This window comes from Salvelinus namaycush, chromosome 10 (assembly GCF_016432855.1).
Source record: "Salvelinus namaycush isolate Seneca chromosome 10, SaNama_1.0, whole genome shotgun sequence".
In the NCBI taxonomy this organism is placed as follows: domain Eukaryota; kingdom Metazoa; phylum Chordata; class Actinopteri; order Salmoniformes; family Salmonidae; genus Salvelinus; species Salvelinus namaycush.
The window spans coordinates 13,705,098-13,724,298 of record NC_052316.1 but is presented as its reverse complement, the minus strand read 5'-3'; the positions used below and the strand labels follow the sequence as shown (position 1 = coordinate 13,724,298).

The following is a 19,201-nucleotide window of genomic DNA, read 5'->3' as shown; positions in this document are numbered from 1 at the left end:
CATGATGACAAAGCGAAAACAGGTCTTTAGAATTTTTTGTACATAAAAAAAAAAAATTGAGCTCAGGTGTATCCCGTTTCCATTGATCATCCTTGACATATTTCTACAACTTGGAGTCCACCTGTGGTAAATTCAATTGATTGGACATGATTTGGAAAGGCACACACCTGTCTATTTAAGGCCCCACAGTTGACAGTGCCTGTCAGAGCAAAAACCAAGCAATGAGGTCAAAGGAATTGTCCGTAGAGCTCCGAGACAGGATTGTGTCGAGTCACAGATCTGGGGAAGGGTACCAAAAAATGTCTTCAGAATTGAAGGTCCCCAGAACCACAGTAGCCTCCATCATTCTTAAAAGGAAGCAGTTTGGAACCACCAAGACTCTTCCTAGAGCTGGCCGCCCGGCCAATCTGAGCAATCGGGGAAGAAGGGCCTTGGTCAGGGAGGTGACCAAGACCCGATGGTCACTCTGACAGAGCTCTAGAATTCCTCTGTGGAGATGGGAGAACCTTCCAGAAGGACAACCATCTCTGCAGCGCTCCACCAATCAGGCCTTTATGGTAGAGTGGCCAGACGGAAGCCACTCCTCAGTAATAGGCACGACAGCCCGTTTGGAGTTTGCCAAAAGTTTGCCAACCTAAAGACTCTCAGACCATGAGAAACAAGACTCTCTGGTCTGATGAAACCAAGATTGAATTCTTTGGCCTGAATGCCAAGCGTCACATCTGGAGGAAACCTGGCACTATCCCTATGGTGAAGCATGGAGGTGGCAGCATCATGCTGTGGGGATGTTTTTCAGCGGCAGTGACGGGGACTAGTCAGGATTGAGGGAAAGATGAACAGAGCAAAGTATAGAGATCCTTGATGAAAACCTGCTCCAGAGCGCTCAGGACCTCAGACTGGTGCGAAGGTTCAGCTTCCAACAGGACAACGACCCTAAGCACAAAACCAAGACAACGCAGGAGTGGCTTCGGGACAAGTCTCTGAATGTCCTTGAGTGGCCCAGCCAGAGCCCGGACTTGAACCCGATCGAACATCTCTGGAGAGACCAGAAAATAGCTGTGCAGTGACGCTCCCCAGCCAACCTGACAGAGCTTAAGAGGATCTACAGAGAAGAATATGAGAAACTCCCCCACATACAGGTGTGCCAAGCTTGTAGCGTCATACCCAAGAATACTCGATGCTGTAATAGTTGCTAAAGGTACTTCAAAAAAGTACTGAGTAAAGGGTCTGAATACTTATGTAAATGTGATATTTTTTGAAATGATAGATTAGCAAACATTTCTAAAAACCAGTTTTTGCTTTGTCATTATGGGGTATTGTGTGTAGATTAATGAGGGAGGGAAACAGTTTAATCAATTTTAGAATAAAGCTGTAATATAACAAAATGTGAAAAAAGTCAAGGGGTCTGAATACTTTCCGAAGGCACTGTATATTTGGCAATATCTGTACACAGTAAATTGGCCAGTGTTACCTAATGTTGATTTCTCAGTGTAAAATTTCTAGAGTTGATTCAGGAGTTAAATTAAGTCTGTAAAGAGGTAAATTAACACTCTGTGGTGTAAAACCAAGGTGTTTGTGTTAAGAACCAGAAGTGAGTGTAATTGTATAATTGTTACTCTATGAAGAGTAAAACTTTAAAAACCACGCCCACCATGAACATATTTCTCAGCATACTCTATAGCAGGTGGATTTTTAGAATTGTTTGTTTCAATCTCTTTGTTTTTGCATGTACATTGATTGATTGATCCTATGTTACACAAAGATAAATGACATACATGTTTCTAAACTAATTGAATCTTGTTCCAGTTTAGATGGTTTAGGTTGTCAATTTTCTATGCCATGGCAATCATTCTGAATGCAGGTTGAAGGTGATTCAAAATTCCAATTGTTAGAAATCTGGCTATATTCCAATAGGAATTACACATCACTTTGTAGGCCAGCATAATGTGACATGCAGGCCTGATATGGCCTGTAAACCAGGAGTTTAACTAGGCTCTCAAACAAAGGACTTATGATATATGTAACGTATTGTCATATTTAGAGTTATATTTTAAAGGCTAATAAGGCTGGTGGAACTGTAGAGGGTTCTAGGAAGAACCCTTCATAGAGGGTTCTAGGTTGGGGTTCTATAAAGAACCCTACATAGAGGGTCCCGTACCTGACAAACATGACTAACGTCAATCAAAAATAAGTAAGTTAAAGGCTGGCCTTGATCCCTTGTTTCATAATTTAATTACTGTTCCTCTCCACCACTTGCCGTGTACAAGGCCGGCTCCAGGCATAAACGGTCGCTTATGGCCCCCAGTCACTAGGGCCCCGAGTTAGAGTAGTAGAATACACAAGGAGCCCAGGGCCCCTGACCTCCAGGGGGCCCCCATTGATTAGAAAATTGCAACATTTTCTCTCCGCCCCATGGCAAAATCTATGCATAGTCCCTTTACCCCTACCTACATGTACACATTACCTCAATTTACCTCGACTAACCTGTACCCCCTCACATTGACTCGGTACCGGTAACCCCTTTAAATTAACTTTTAAAATGTACATTTTTCTCTCCCCATCAAAAGGGTAGCCACAAAGCCCCCAAAAGGCCATAGCCAGCCCTGGCTGGGTAAGCAGTATTATTGTGTAACTGTGTCCAGCCTGTAGCATGTGTCCTCAGAGTGTAGCTAACTGATGTAAACCAAGGCACTGGGGCAGGAAGCCTTCACTATCAACTGGCTCTCATCCTCATTAACAATCACACATGCCAGTAACCAAAGGCCAGTTGAGCTTTGATTGGGTTCCCCTGGTACTTTTGTAAAAGAAAAACACCTGGAAATCCAGTAACGGACTCTCAGTTCACTCTGTGTTAACAATTCAGTTTTAAAATCCTACTGAAGTTGGAAGGGTATATCTTTCTGACCTATCACTACTCCGGAGCATCACCTCACAGTTAGCCCTCAGATCAACTTCCTCCTTCCATTTTGAGTTAACTGCATCACAGACAAAACAAAACACACAGGATAATTGGCTAAGTAAGTAATGAGAGCCTAAAAGCAACTTATTCAAATTCAAATATCACATTACCTTTCTAAAGCCATGCACTGAAGGAGAACTCGCCCCAGTATCTCACTCAATTTGATTCAACAGAGCATGAGGAGGGGATCAAAAATATTTCAGAGCAGCTTAGAGTGTCAAAAGAGCAGTTTCCATTTGAACTGTAAGCCTGGATTATAGGAGTCTGATAACTGTGTCTGCTTAATTAGTAGCCAATAATTATACCAATGCCACCCTGGTTGTGGCCTGCTGCTTCTATAAGGCTCTGCTGGCAGCCCAGGACAGGCATAGTAGGCATCCAGGGGTTTTTCTCCATGTTGGCCCAACACTACTTATGGCCCAGTCTAACAGTTCCAGCACAGGCTTGGTCAACATGATCTTTATTTCCCAGTCAACTTCAGGTTAAGCTCAGCCTTGGCCACAATTATCAATGGAGCAATCCAAGAAAGGCTTGGCCAACGTAACTAATAATGACCCAGTTGACGACAAGTCAAACACCAACATGGTCTCATTAGAATGTCTAAATAGTGGCATTTAAACACACTTTTTTTTTTAAATGCCCCCGTATCCACTCTGACCTCCACTCTAGCACCAGACTTCTCCTTATTGCGTCTTATTGACGTCTTATTGTAAGAGCCATAACTATATACTGTAATATGTTATTATAGTGACATGTGTAATGTGCCCCTGGGGCCATGTTCATATGATACTTGGGTGACTAACAAAATCAATGGAGGCCCCCTGGGGGTCGGAGTCTCCCTGGAGGTTAGGGCCCCTGGGGACGTGCCCAGTAGATAAGGTTTAGATATCTGGCTAGACTTAATTACCTAAGAAATCTTATAAACTGTTAGCGGACATGGACTAATTTAGTGACTGTCAGTGACTGACACTGACATCAGAGAAAAACTGCTGATGCACTACCAAATTTTGAAATTGCACCTTGTGTATTCTACAGTAAATTGAGACTCAAATGTTTTCTTTGTTTTTGGTGGGGGGCCCCCTAACGGCCGTGGGGCCCTGCGCACAGCGTGTCGTCTGTGTATAGGAAGACTACCATAGTTAAACGTCAACATTCTAAAATATTTCTAATGAGATGGCTAACAGAACAAAGGAATTTTTATCGTAAACAAACTCCCACTTAATGTTGTTCTACAGTAGTGAGTTCGCAAGAACTTGAGTGCATGAGAATGGGATCCAGTTGAATTTAAGTGGTTTCCAGTAATTTTAAATCTACTGCACGGTACCGGTAGTGACCAATACACTGTAGGGCTTCTCCTTAAATCACAGACAATTCCTTCTTCAATTCCTTCTTCATTATAACAATTCCTTCTTCAATACCCGTTGTCTTTAACCAGAAATAAGTCAAATGCCACCTAAATCTTTTAATAAATTAAAAATGTTCCTATTTATTTTTTCATCATTTCTTGGAATATTTCAAATCATCCATTAGAAGTTTTAGTGAAACAAAGCAAATGATGTGATGGGAGCGGATCAGGACTCAATCTGGGGTCCATCCCATGGGTGAAAGACAAATACCAGGCTTACAAAGACTTAAAACTAATGACATCTTTAATTTGGGTTGTAACGTGACAACAATAATAAAATAAAAATCTCTCCCCTCTCTAATCTGGGTTGAGTTAAATCATAGCTGCTTGAAGACAGAGGAACCTTGGTTGTTTTAGAGATAAGTCCCTTATGTGCTCTACATTATTTAAAAAAAAAAGTTTTTTGTAAACCCCAGATGCAGCATGTTTCTCTTCTTTGTAAATGTCCATTGTCCAAAATCCAACAATTACTGTTCAAACTGAGCACCCCTTTGCTTTTAGGAACAGGATTGAATAAAGAAATTCCCTTTACACAGATAGATCGACTAAGACCTGCTGAGTCACTGGTTTTATGGGAGTATAGGCCTACTACATTTATGGCAAATGAACTGAAAATAAAATAGGATATTCCGTCCCAATCCCCTGTAGCTCCTCAGAGCTTGTACACAGACAAACTGCTGTCGGCTTTGTAATTCCTCACTAATATCAGCAATAACATTCAAGATTTCACATATTAAGCTCCGAGTCGCAGGGCATATTGCTGGACAATTACAGTCTGAAACAAGCAGATACGGATGATCTGGGATTTAATCCCGGATCAGCATTTTCCCTCTTTGCATCTCGCTCTCCCTCTATCCTTTTCGCTCTCTGTCTCTTATGAAAGCTAAAATAATGGCCACATTTTGGTAACACAAATAATACAGTATGTTGCTCAGGAAACAGAATTGGGGTGTGGAGATATGACGAGTTGAGTTGCTCCCTCTAATACCACAGACAGAAATAAGTGTAAGGACTCTTCATTACAGTAAATCCATAACATGTTGTTACAGGTTATGTCTTATTATAATATCCTGCATCCTTCATCGCACAAACTCAACATACGTTTAAACAATTTTGCCATAAAAACGATATGCTTTTTCTTTAAGCAAATCAAGATGCATGATTTTACACTGTAGCCAAATACAGGATGTGTGTGCGCACGCGCACGCAGCAGAAGCAAACTCCTTCATCCGCTACTCTTTTGTCCGTGTGATGCTAGAATACATTGAGTTTCCAGGGAAAGCTGTGAAGCGAGCTGTAACCACTTGGGGCCACCTGTCCCGGGTTACTGTCCCTGCTCCAGGCAGCTCACAACAAAAGAACAGTAATTATTTGAATAGGATTATTAAATTGATTTCAGCAGCCAGGGCCAGGGCTGTGTTTGGTCAGCTCTCTCTCCAGCTTCTCCTGTAGTTTCTGGAAGGAGGGCCTCTTCCTGGGCTCAGCCTCCCAGCAGCACCTCATCAGGGCGTAGACACCGGGGGGACACTCCTCTGGAGCCTCCATACGGTAACCCTGCTCCACAAGCTCCTTCACCTCCTTCAGACACTGAGGGAGACATAAGGAAAAAGATGGGACATGTGATAATGTCATCCCCTCTTAAAGGGCCTGTTAACTTTTTAGTGGACACAAAATGAATATCAATCACACAACATTTTGTCTACATACTGTATCTGTATGTTACATCGCCTGCATTAAACAAGTACAGTATGAGCCACTCATTCTAATTATATGGTTAAACCACCACTAAGCATGCTTTAAGTCAGTCTAGTTGATTCCCCGCTGGCTGCCCATGCCATGTCCTCATATTCCCCCTGTCCTGCCAGGTAAACAGGGATAGGGCTGGACAGGTACAACGGATTGAGACTGTGTGTCACAGGAGAGTGCAAGTTCCATAATCTCTTCCCCCCCTACATGTACAAACACACATACGCACTCATGAACACACAACCTCTCTCACACTCCTCACCCCGCCCCTTCGTTCTTCTTTTTGGCTGGCTGCCAACAGGAGCTGTTGCCGTAGAAACGCGGCCTACAAGCACTAATCCTGGTTTATCCCTGCCATTATTACCTGCTTAGTAGCATTGCTTTGATTCTCTGCTTTACATACCTGTGTGGGGAGTAACTGAGACTCCCTACAAACAGATAAAGCATGAATAAAGAGGATTTTAAGTATGAAGTAAATAAATAATGCACCCTTCCATTTCTCTAGAGTTAACATACTCTGCCGTGATGACAGGGCAGTTATCGGTGCTGCTTCACCAAGACTAGGGTGTTTTTCTTCAAATTAACACATATGGTGACAATGAGTGTCAATGAAGATGTAGTGCTAAAGAAACAGAGGTCTGGGACAGACTACAGTATATAACCGTATCAGAAACCATGGGACAGAAATATGGTTTAAACCTATTCACAGGGGTCCCCTACTGGTAAAACATCATAACTACACACAGTAGGACCAGAGCCAAGCTTCTGAATCCCCTCATTTCCTTCCGACACCCATTCAGGAGAGATAAAATGAGTCCGGTGCAAATCCTTGTGACGCACTTACACGGCCTTTAACCTCAGGCAGAGTTTCCTTCGTTTCAATACCGTAAGTTTATCAGTGGATAAAGCACTGCTGACGTACGTGGATAATGGGTCATAAAGGCATACATGTAAAAATATATATATATATACGTTTTCCATTAGGACCAACCATAATAGGTGAAACGCGCTGGTGTCAGGATGTCTATGGTGCACCAGGTAGTAAAAACTACTGGGTTGGCACTTTGTCACTGATCAGCGCAAAGATAAGGACACTGAACACTGTCGCAGGTATCCAGAGGACACCGAGGCTCTCCTCCCACAGGCTAAGACCACTGGGACACCTGCTGCAACACTGGTGTCAGAACAGAGGACCTTGCAGCTTCCATGAATGACAGAGAGCTATGGCATGCCATCGTTCCGCGCATTACACCACCTTAAGAAAGTAAGCAACTGGGGTGGACTGCCTTGATTGATTTTTCGAAGAAAAAAACAAAACAGCTCACATTTGTCTCATACAAATGTTTGTCGCATTGTGCTTCCACAGTGACTCATAACTCCACTGATCTTTATGAACGGTGATGTAAAGTCAGGACTCACCATCTCGGGGTAGGGTTGTCGACCATAAGAGAACGTCTCCCAGAGGAGAACACCGTAGCTCCATACGTCTGACCGCGTGGAGAATTTCTGCAAGACAACCACACATAACCACAAAGGCAAATCAATGATATGTAGCCAAAATCACAACAACGATGGCTGACTGACATGAGAGGTATTGTCTAATAACGACATAGGCTAAAACCCTGACACCAGCCAACAATCATACACGATTCACATGAATTATACATTCTTTAAGTCTGTGAATACACATACGTCTGTACCGTAAGCGTGATAAACGTTCGAGGGGCAAACATCCTCATACCTCTTTCTTCAGGGCTTCAGGGGCTGTCCATTTGACTGGTAGTTTAGCGTTGTCTGAGGCCTTGCAGTCCAACTTGGTCAATCCAAAGTCACTGACCTTGGCCACGCCCTCGTTGGAGACCAGGATGTTACGGGCTGCTAGGTCTCTGTGGACCAACCTCTTAGACTCCAGGTACTCCATACCCTCACATACATCTCTGAACACACAACAACACACACAGTCTTATATACTGAAATAGACACAAATGTAAGGTTGGTAATGCGGCAGGGAGAGTCCCAAGAAGAGCCGTTTAACTGTATATGGGATGGGATCAGCTATGAATGACTGCTATGAATGACTGTTAAAGGGCAGTGTGACTGTAGTAATGTACAGTGTATAGAGTTCTATTTAACTCTATGATATGGCCTCACAGTGCAAAGCGTAGTAGCTGGTCAGTGCTGATGACATAACGGCCCCTTGTCCGGAGGAAGTTCTCCAGATTACCCTGCAACGCACAAATAAAGAGACGGTTGGATAAGAGTTGTGTAATCTAAATTAGTCCCTAAGTGTGTGTTTGCTACAATTGTTTTGCATCAACAAGCTTTTAAGGCCTGTCTCCTGGACTGAGATTAAGTCTACTCCTAGTATATTTGTTAATCTTGATTGACGGTGATGACAGATTGACTGTACTGAAGTCACGGCAGCAGTACCTTGGCCATGAGCTCTGTGACGATGTGCAGTCCATTGTGTAGGATCACCCCCAACAACCGCACCAGATTCTTATGCTGCAGTTTCCTAGTGGCGAGTCAGACCAAAAACAATCAATTAAGGAAGGAATGAAGGGTAAGGAAGTAAGAAAGAAAGGAAGTAAAAAGGGGACGAAGGAACAAAAGACAGAAGTTCCTAAATTTAATTAAGTTAATCAAGAAAACATGTCTCGTTACTCTCGACTCACGTCATAACAGTGGTCTCTTCTAAGAATGCCTGTGCTGTTACATCACATTTAATGTTCTTTACTGCCACCTTCTGGCCCATGTAGTCTCCTTCATACACCGCTAGGGGACAAAAGAATAAGACTGTCAATTAAACCTGTAACATCTAGAATCAGGGTTCAATTCAACGTTAGAATGGTTTACCGGCTCATTAAAAAAAATCACAATAAGACATTGCAATCTCACCTCCAAACTCCCCCTCCCCGATACTCCCTCCCAAGGTCAGCTCCCTGATATCCAGCAGCCATCCTGCTGTGACACAGACAGACACCAGTCTAAAACAAGTAGCTTTTCATTCTTTATAGCTCTCACTTCAAAAGAAAAGACGTGAGACACACCCTCCCACCCACAAAATACCCTGTGGCCCCCACCCAGAAAGGCATAGATCTCTGAGCCTTGAGGAGGCCAACTCTGACACATCATGAGACTGTAAAGCCCAAGCACTTACTTTTAGACAGCTCCAACTCAGCTGACTTGGTGCCCTCCTTCTCTTTGGGCTTTAGAAGTTTGGTAACAATAGCTCCCTTGCTCTTGGAGTAGAACTGCAAAGATAGCCATTAGTGACAGCTTATATTAAAAACAGAGACTGAACTATACTGTCATTGACACTTTTGGAGAGAATAATGCTGTGTTAGAGAGCTAAGCTTCAGCACCTGCCCCGTATCAGCTGTGGTTAGTGCACTGTGGTTAGTGCACTGTGGCTTTGCAGTGAAACTAAAGAAGACTTGTGTCCTGACTACTGTTATGACGTGCCGTTTGAGCTAGATTTACCAAATATATCTGTCGCAAACTTATGAGGGTTGTTAATTTTTTTACTAAGTTTGTTGCTAAAACTCACAACACAGGTGTGTGTATGGGCCACATACAGTATACTGAATGTATGTACAGTATTTAATGTTAGTTATTCATTCTAAAACTAAACCAATTTAGTACTATCGAAAAGAAAACAGAATAATGGTATGGTGAACTGTACACAAACATATTGTATTTTTAAATCCAATAGTCCTGCCCACAGCTGTGTGTGTGTCAGGGAGCAGCTGGATTCTCCCTTTATTTCCTCACAAGAGTTAGTCAGCGATATGAGTCTGGACTAAAGACATCTGTGCTCCACAGATAAGGGAGTGGTGAGGCATATTTAGTCTTTACAGTCACTCACATCTCCAAACACCATTGTGGCTGTGCATTCCAATAGCTCGGAAACTCACAGGCTCAATATAAACATTAAAAAGGTCTGCTGAGACTTAAGCCTTTCTTGTAAACCGTAAACAGTAAACGACACTTCCTTTCAAATGGGTCACAGTTAGCCTTGGTGTGGTTCAAGTCAAATTCAGTGTGATCAATTTTCCATAGAGAGGCTCCCTGTTGTGACAATGAACATTAGCTCATCAGTATAGAACCGTAGGCAAGATATTTGTTAGGAAACCCTCAAATCAAATGTTATTTGTCACATGCTTCGTAAACTACAGGTGTAGACTAACAGTGAGACTAACAGTAGACTAACAGTGAGTAAAGTGACACGAGGAATAAATACACAATGAAAAACAAAAACATTTCAAAATAGAACAAGTATAAAAATCGAGTACCAGTACCAAATCAAATCACATTTTATTTGTCACATGCCGAGTCGATGTGCAGGGGTACGAGGTAATTGAGGTAGCTATAAGGGTAAAGTGAGTAGACAACAGGATAAAATAGAATGAGCTGTAGCAGCAGCTTATGCGGAGCAGCAGCGTATGTGGTATGAAAGTGTGTGCATGGCGTCAGCATGCAGGTAGTAGCAAATACCACCAGCATGCATGTGTGGGCGTATGTAGTGTGTGTGTGTGTGTGTGTTTGTGTGTATACGATGTGATGTAAGTGTAATATGTGTGAGTGTGTGGGTTGAGTCCAGTGTGTGTGCATATGCAGGTAGTCCTGGTAGCCATTTGATTAGCTATTTAGCAGTCTTGTTTAGCATTTGTATGGCTTAGAGATCGAATCGTACTACACCGGCTCTGACGCTCGTCGGATGTGACAGGGCTTGCAAACCATTAAAGATTGCAAAGGGAAGTACAGCCGAGAGCTGCCCAGTGACACAAGCCTACCAGTCAAGCTAAACCACTTCTATGCTCGCTTCAAGGTAAATAACACTGAAACATGCATGAGTGCACCAGCTGTTCCGGAAGACTGTGCGATCACGCTCTCGGCTGTGTACTGCGAGCATGAGCTGACCAACTGGCAAGTGTCTTCACTGACATTTTCAATCTCTCCCTGTCTGAGCCTGTAATAACAACATGTTTTAAGCAGACCATCATAGTCCCTGTGCCCAAGAACACTAAGGTAACCTGCTAAAATGACTACTGACCCGTAGTGCTCACGTCTGAAACTATGAAGTGCTTTGAAAGGCTGGTAATGGCTCACAACACCGTTATCCCAGAAACCCTAGACCCACTCCAATTTGCACACCGCCCTAACAGATCCACAGATGATGCAATCTCTATTGCACTCCACACTGCCCTTTCCCACCTGGACAAAAGGAGCACCTATGTGAGAATGCTTTTCAATGACTACAGCTCAGCATTCAACACCATAGTGCCCTCAAAGCTCATCAATAAGTTAAGGACCCTGGGACTAAACACCTCCCTCTGCAACTGGATCCTGGACTTCATGACGGGCCGCCCCCAGGTGGTAAGGGTAGATCACAACACATCCGCCACGTTGATCCTCAACACAGGGGCCCCTCAGGGGTGCGTCCTCAGTCCCATCCTGTACTCCCTATTCTCTCATGACTGCATGGGCAGGTACGACTCCAACACCATCACTAAGTTTGCCGATGACACAACAGTTGTAGGCCTGATCACCGACAATGACGAGACAGCTTATAGGGAGGAGGTCAGAGACCTGGCCGTGTGGTGCCAGGACAACAACCTCTCCCTCAACGTGATCAAGACAAATGAGATGATTGTGGACTACAGGAAAAAGAGGACCGAACACGCACCCATTCTCATCGACGGGGCTGTAGTGTTCCTTGGTGTCCACATCACCAACAAACTAACATGGTCCAAGCACACCAAGATAGTCGTGAAGAGGGCACGACAAAACCTATTCCCCTTCAGGAGACTTAAAAGATTTGGCATGGGTCCTCAGATCCTCAAAAGATTCTACAGCTGCACCATCGAGCGCATCCTGACTGGTTGCATCACTGCCTGGTATGGCAACTGCTTGGCCTCCGACTGCAAGGCACTACAGAGGGTAGTGTGTACGGCCCAGTACATCACTGGGGCCAAGCTTCCTGCCATCCAGGACCTCTATACAAGGCGGTGTCAGAGGAAGGCACTCAAAATTGTCAAAGACTCCAGACACCCTAGTCATAGACTGTTCTCTCTGCTACCGCACGGCAAGCGGTACCGGAGTGCCAAGTCTAGATCCAAAAGACTTCTAAACAACTTCTACCCCCAAGCAATAAGAATCCTGAACATCTAATCAAATGGCTACCCAGACTATTTGCATTGCCCCCCCTCCCCTATACCGTTGCTACTCTCTGTTATTATTTATGCATAGTCACTTTAATAACTCTACCTACATGTACATATTACCTCAATTACCTCGACTAACCGGTGCCCCCGCACATTGACTCTGTACCGGTAACCCCCTGTATATAGTCTCGCTATTGTTATTTTACTGCTGCTCTTTAATTACTTGTTACTTTTATTTCTTATTCATATTTTTTTTTAAACTGCATTGTTGGTTAGGGGCTCGTAAGTAAGCATTTCACTGTAAGGTCAGACCTGTTGTATTCGGCGGATGTGACTAATACAATTTGATTTGATTTGAGTAAAAGCTTTTCAGGGTCCTGTTGGTTCCAGACTTGGTGCACTGGTACCGCATGCCATGCGGTAGCAGAAAGAATAGTCTATGGCTTGGGTGTCTGAAGTCTGACACGTTTTTGGGCCTTCCTCTGACACCGCCTGGTATAGAGGTCCTGGATGGCAGGGAGCTCGGCCCTAGTGATGCACTGGTCCGTACTCAACACCCTCTGTAGCACCTTGCGGTCGGGTGCCTTGCAGTACCAAGCAATGATGCAGCAAGTCAAGATGCTCTCAATGGTGCAGCTGTAGAACTTTTGAGGATGTGAGAGCCCATGCCAAATCTTTTCAGCCTCCTGTGGGGGAAGAGGCACTGTCGTGCCCTCTTCACAACTGTGTGGGTGTGTATGGACCATGTTAAGTCCTTAGTGATGTGGACACCGAAGAACTTGACGCTCTCGACCCGCTCCACTACAGCCCCATCGATGTGGATAAGGGTGTGCTCGCCCCTCCGTTTCCTGTAGTCCACGATAAGCTCCTTTGTCTTGCTGACATTGAGGGAGACGTTGTTGTCCTGGCACCAGACTGCCAGGTCTCTCACCTCCTCCCTATAGGCTGCCTCATCTTTGCCTGTGATCAGTACTACCAATGTCGTGTCGTCAGCAAACTTTATGATGGTGTTGGAGTCGTGCGCGGCCACACAGCCGTGGATGAACAGAGAGTACAGGAGGGGACTAAGCAAATACCCCTGAGGGGCCCCAGTGTTGCCTACCCTCACCGCCTGGGGATGGCCCGTCAAGAAGTCAAGGATCCAGTTGCAAAGGGAGTCCCAGGGTCCTGAGCTTTGTGATGAGCTTAGAGGGAGGTATGGTGTTGAATGCTGAGCTGTAGTCAATTAACAACATTCTTACATAGGCATTCCTTTTGTCCAAGTGTGTGAGGTCAGTGTGCGTCATCTGTGGATCTTTTGGGGTGGTTTGAAATTTGGAGTGGGTCCAGGGTGTCTGGGATGATGGTGTTCATGTGAGCCATGAACAGAATTTCAAAGCATTTCATAGCTATAGATGTGAGTGCTACGGGGCGATGGTCATTTAGGCAGGTTACCTTGGCGTTCTTGAGCACGGGGACTATGGTGGTCTGCTTGAAACATATAGGTATTACAGACCGGATCAGGGACAGGTTGAAAATGTCAGTGAAGACACTTGCCATCTGTCAGTGCATGCGCCGAGTACGATCCAGGAATTCCGTCTGGCCCCGTGGCCTTAGGAATGTTAAGCTGTTTATTAAAAGTTCTGCACTGCGTTCACATATCCCAACATGTTCAGCTAATTTTCTATATAAAAACTCCTGACCCTGCCAATAAGGTCTGTCTTACAAAATAGATTTTATCTCAATGAGACAAAACTTGATAAATAAAAGTGTAAATAAATGAAACAGATCTATCTCCTCCTCACCTCTATCATGTCTAAGAGGTTGTAGAAGTACTGGGTGTTGTCGATGGTCAGTTTGCTGTCCTGGTAGATGACTCGGTAGTGGATGACCTGGCTGGAGTAGCTGACACAGAGCACGTAATCACCATGGTGGCGGATGGACTCCCGCACCAGGAACAGGCCATCCTCCACAGGCAGCAGCTTGGACACCGCCTCAGGACCTGAGATCTTCCCATGGAACCAGCTAGCATGGACCAACAGAGTTATTGGTCGGGATTAGATAGATATTCCATAAAGGGCCAGGAGTTGTCACATGGTCAGGAAACCACTTGGCCCTAGCTCACAGCTAACCAAACTGGACCAAATCTCCCATCTCAATTGTACTATAGTTGTATGCTATAAAGTAGGTGTATTGTAATATAGGTCTATATATAGAAGTCCAGACGCATAGGCTTAAATTGACCTACGGCATGAGACTCAGACTAGGGTCGACGCAAATGGCCTCTCGTTCTCGCACGTTGGTGGCAGAGACGAGTCCTTCCTCTCCTGTGGTGTTGTGTCTGGCCTTGTAATGTCCTTTCCCCTAGAAAACAGCATCAGAATAGCATTCAGTAGAATCATGCAAATAGATTAATTTCATCTCAACTGTATTTATAGAGCCCCCGCCAGAGTACAGTGCACAAAGAGCAGGGGAAAGTTTAGATTATTACATTTGAAAAGTACATTGTGTGCAACGAGGGCCCCTGAGCCATTTTTCCGACCCCAGAACAACAACATAAATTGTTATGTACCGTTCCTGTTTCCACAATAGTAAGGATGTCTCCTTTGCGGTAGGCCAGTTCACCAGCTTTAGGTTTGCTGTGGTCACTCTTGGCAACACGTGTGCCGGACGCCCAACTCTTCTATAAGGGAGAGATAGAGAAGGCGACTTTGACATTTACAGCATCAGTTGCTCAGAAACTCAAAATAACATTCAAGTTCAGACATGGTGGTACATTAACCAGTTATTTCTCAGGAGGGAATGAGTCACTATTTCCTACAAACTGATAAACAAGCCATGCAGTGTCATGACAGAACTAATGATTTTATCTCCCAGTAACTGACCCCGGACATACAATTGATACATACCGTTGCCATCCTCAAGAATACGTTTGGATAGATGTAAATTCATCAGTAATAACCTGTTCAAGGAGAGCAAATTTCTTATGAGAAACACCATCTGGAAAACTTTTAACACAATTCTAGCAATAATAGTAGGCTAAATAAACAATATGTTAGAGTAACAGTAGCCTACCACTGCTCCCTTCACGGTCATTAAAATATATACATTCCTAAAAAAAGAAACCCTATTTGAAGGAGCAGGTCAGTATAAGAAAATAAATAAGGCAACAGCATTAAAACAGACCACTCAAGGTGGGACATCATATGGCAGTCAGAGATACCTGTGGCTCAGCAATGAAGCAAACTGTAATATGGTCCAAAGACAGATGTGATGAGTGGTCATTAGATACAGGCATTTAGTGAGCTATAGCAATGGACGTGTGAACTAAGACTATTTATTTCCTGATAATGAGAACTCAAGTGAAGCTATAACATTGAGCTGAAACTGTTACTTACCTATAACGCTAAATGTGTTCATAATGTAGATCAGCATTAGGATTCGATCTGTCATATTTCTCATTGCTGTTTCGATTTGTGGAATGAGTGCGGACGCCAGTGACCAATTGCACCGGCGCGTCGCATTACAGGCTATAACGACAAAATGTCTCAGTCAAATTCCGGTGGCTAGCGCCATGGACATGAACGGCGATTTGTATCAAAACTGGTTGTTTTTCCGTGATCAGTGGGAGAATTATTAAATCGCTACAGGTTTAGATAAAAAATGACCCGCATGTGAGAGGGGCAACACTGCTCAGTGTTATTGGAAGAGAGTGCTGATTGGACACCGCAGTGAAAGATTCATTTTTAACACGTGAACAAACTCAAGCAGACGTCTGGTCAATATATTGTGAGGTTGCGTCAATTGTCGGATTCTTGTGATTTCGGGTCAATGATAGACGAAATGATCAGAGACAGACTTGTGATTGGCTGTAAAGATAACGGAGTAAGAGCAAGTATGCTGCGCGAACCACAACGCGGAATAAAGGCATAGATATATGCAGAGCAAACGAACAGACGCAGATCCAATTAAAAAAAGATGAACACTGTCCCTGAACAGGCAGAATCAGTAAATTATGCCACTCAGAACAAATACAGAGACCATGTCGATAGAAAATGGAAACAGAATTCATCGGACAGTGATCTAAGGCAGAAAAATACTAAAGAAGGGTGCAGGTACTGTGGATCAACACACGCAAGAGCCAAATGCCCACCATATGGGGTTATATGCAAATTCTTTGGGGAAAAAAACAAAAAATTTGCAAAAGTGTGCAGACAAAGTAAGCCTGTCAATCTGCTAGAACAGGATACACGCAGTGATCAAAATTATGCTGAAGAAGCAGACATGCTATACATGAGATGTTAATTCTGTTCAAAGTGGCAAAGATAAATGGTTTACAAACTTAATGCTTACCCCATTGATATGTGATAACTGTGATTATGATCCAAGCAGCACTATCAAATGCCAGCTAGACAGTGGCTCAGCTGTCAATATACTCAGCGACAGAGACTTTATGCAAGTAATGTAGGATGGAGATGCAAAGTCACAACCAAGCAAGGCAAGGCTGTACCAGTAGGGGAGTGAACTGCAAGCCAATCATGATGGGGAAACGTGTACTAAAGTTCCAAGTGGTGAAAACCTTGCAAAAGCCTCTCCTTTCAGCAGAAACATGTGAAAAACTTAAGTTGCTACAGTTCAACCACCAGCATGTCATTCATCATGTCAACACTAAAAACAAAAGGTCCCATCAGACTCGAACACCTAAGAGGCAATATTGAAACAGTTTGAGGACGTTTTTGAAGGCTTCACCTGGTGGTGGATGAGTCTGTTAGACCAGTTCAACAGCTTCCCCGCTGAATCCCCATTCCACGGAAGGAAAATATACTAAAGGCTGTTGAGTCATTGGAGGAACAGGGTGTCATTACGAAGGTCACCAAACCTACTAAGTGGATAAGCAACATGGTTGTAGTGGAAAAGCCTGGCAAAATAAGTCTGCCTTGATCCAAGTTCCCTGAACAAAGCCTTATGTAGGACACATTACCAAATGCCTACCATTGAAGAGATACTGCCAAGCCTGGCAAAAGTGAAAATCTTTTCGGTGCTGGATGCAAAAAATGGGTACTGGCAGGTACGTTTGGATGAAGAGTAGTTAACCCACCACATTTTGGACCCCAATGGTAGATACCGGTGGACAAAGTTACCATTTGGAGTGAAACCAGCGAAGGCAACATGATGCACTTCAGGGACTGCCAGGAATAAGCATCATAAGCTGATGACATGACGGCTGTGGTGCTACAATGGAAAAAGCAGTGCAGGCCCATGACCACAACCTGACTCAGCCCTTACAAAGAGCAAGGGAGATGAATCTAAAGCTGAATAAAGACAAAGTTAAGCTCACGCTCACCAGTATTACATACACGGGACATCTTTTGACAGCTGAAGACCTGAAGCCAGACCCCAAGAAGGTGGAGGCAGTACAGCAAATGCCGCCACCTACAGGTGCAAAAGCAGCGCCCCTGCGCTGGTTTTGTAAATTACTTAGCCAAATTCCTACCTCGTCTGACGTATGCGAGCCATTGCGTCGGGTGACCAATAAAGATGTGCTGTGGGCATGGCTTCCTCAACATGATGATGCATTGGAGCAAATCAAGAAATTGGTAAGCAACCAACCAATACTGAAGTACTATGACCTCTCTGAAGTGACCCTACAATGTGATGCAAGTGACAAAGGCCTAGGGGCAGCACTCTTGCAGAAGGGGCAGCCCATTGCATTTGCTTCAAGGACATTGACACCCATGGAGCAAGGATATGGCCAACTTGAAAGGAGTGCCTAGCCATGGTGTTCGCCTGTGACCGTTTTGATCAATACCTTCATGGTAGGAACTTTATCACGGTGCACACTGATCACAAGCCGCTTGAGGTTATCTTCAAAAAACCTCTTCTGTCTGCTCCGAAGCGACTTCAAAAGGATGACGCTAAAGCTTCAGCGTTATCAACTACAGGTAGTATACAAGAAAGGAAGAGAGCTTCACATTGCAGAGTTCTTGTCTAGAGCAGCACACTATCAACAACTAGTCACCCCCAATATCAGACAAATGAGACTGTATATCCTCTACAGGCTGAGGTTGAAGATGTGAACCATGCTACTGATCAAAACATCTCCCCGCAGACACGGGATGCTAGCAAAGCTCATTCAGCAGAGGACAAGACTTCTCAAATGCTTCAGTCTTTTATCCTAAGAGGCTGGCCAGACACAAGAAAGAGTACACCCATCCTGGGGAGGGACTACTGGACATACAGAGATGAACTCACAATGCAGGAAGAGGTTGTCTACAAAAGCGACAGGGTGATAGTGCCAGAAACTCTACGCCCAATGATTCTCTCTCGTATCCATGCAGGGCACTCAGAGGTCAAAGCCAGTCTCAGGAAAGCCAGAGACTCAGTATTCTGGCCCAACATGACCCAAGAAATGAAACATTTTGTGGCTGTGTGCAGCATATGTAATGCTAATCTACCTAAGCAGCAAAAGGAAATGCTGCAGCCACATGACATACCAACACGTCCTTGGTCTAAAGTGGGAATGATTCTGTTCACAGTAAAGAACATTCCTTTTCTGATTTATAGTTAACTACTTTTCTGATTTTTGGGCAGTGGAGAAAGTGATTGACACAACAGTCGGTTGCATCATCAACTGTTGTAAGCAGCAGTTCAGCAGGTATGGCATACCTGACAGTGGTGTAGTTACAGATAATGGGTCCCAGTTCACGAGCCACTTGGGAGTCTTGGCATATGCATAGGGCACATCAGCGCAAGGTCATATGACGTGGTAGTAAAGGGCCGAAAGTATGGAAGGAACCAGGAGGACATACGCCCAGTTCAGGAGAGCATAGGATACAGGAGGGCCAAATGAGAAAATCCTCTGGATGGTGTGGGCAGGACACATGAGGAGACGGGGAAGACCGTGCCTACACAATTTCAGGAGGCTGTGGGAGAGGACCTGAGGAT

General features: G+C 44.2%; 1 protein-coding gene across 1 annotated transcript; it reads right to left on the bottom strand.

Annotated features, from left to right (window-relative positions):
• Positions 1–4,593: 4,593 nt before the first annotated feature.
• LOC120054437 (megakaryocyte-associated tyrosine-protein kinase-like) lies at positions 4,594–15,728 on the bottom strand. The gene is made up of 13 exons (XM_039001855.1): positions 15,655–15,728; positions 15,166–15,218; positions 14,829–14,939; positions 14,505–14,620; positions 14,062–14,281; positions 9,271–9,364; positions 9,009–9,074; positions 8,786–8,885; positions 8,541–8,625; positions 8,262–8,335; positions 7,852–8,047; positions 7,530–7,616; positions 4,594–5,951 (listed from the first exon to the last, which is right to left on the bottom strand). The coding sequence occupies exons 2-13, from the start codon at positions 15,172–15,174 to the stop codon at positions 5,760–5,762; spliced, it is 1,350 nt and encodes a 449-aa protein (XP_038857783.1). The 5' UTR covers positions 15,175–15,218; positions 15,655–15,728; the 3' UTR covers positions 4,594–5,759.
• Between the last annotated feature and the right edge of the window lie 3,473 nt (positions 15,729–19,201).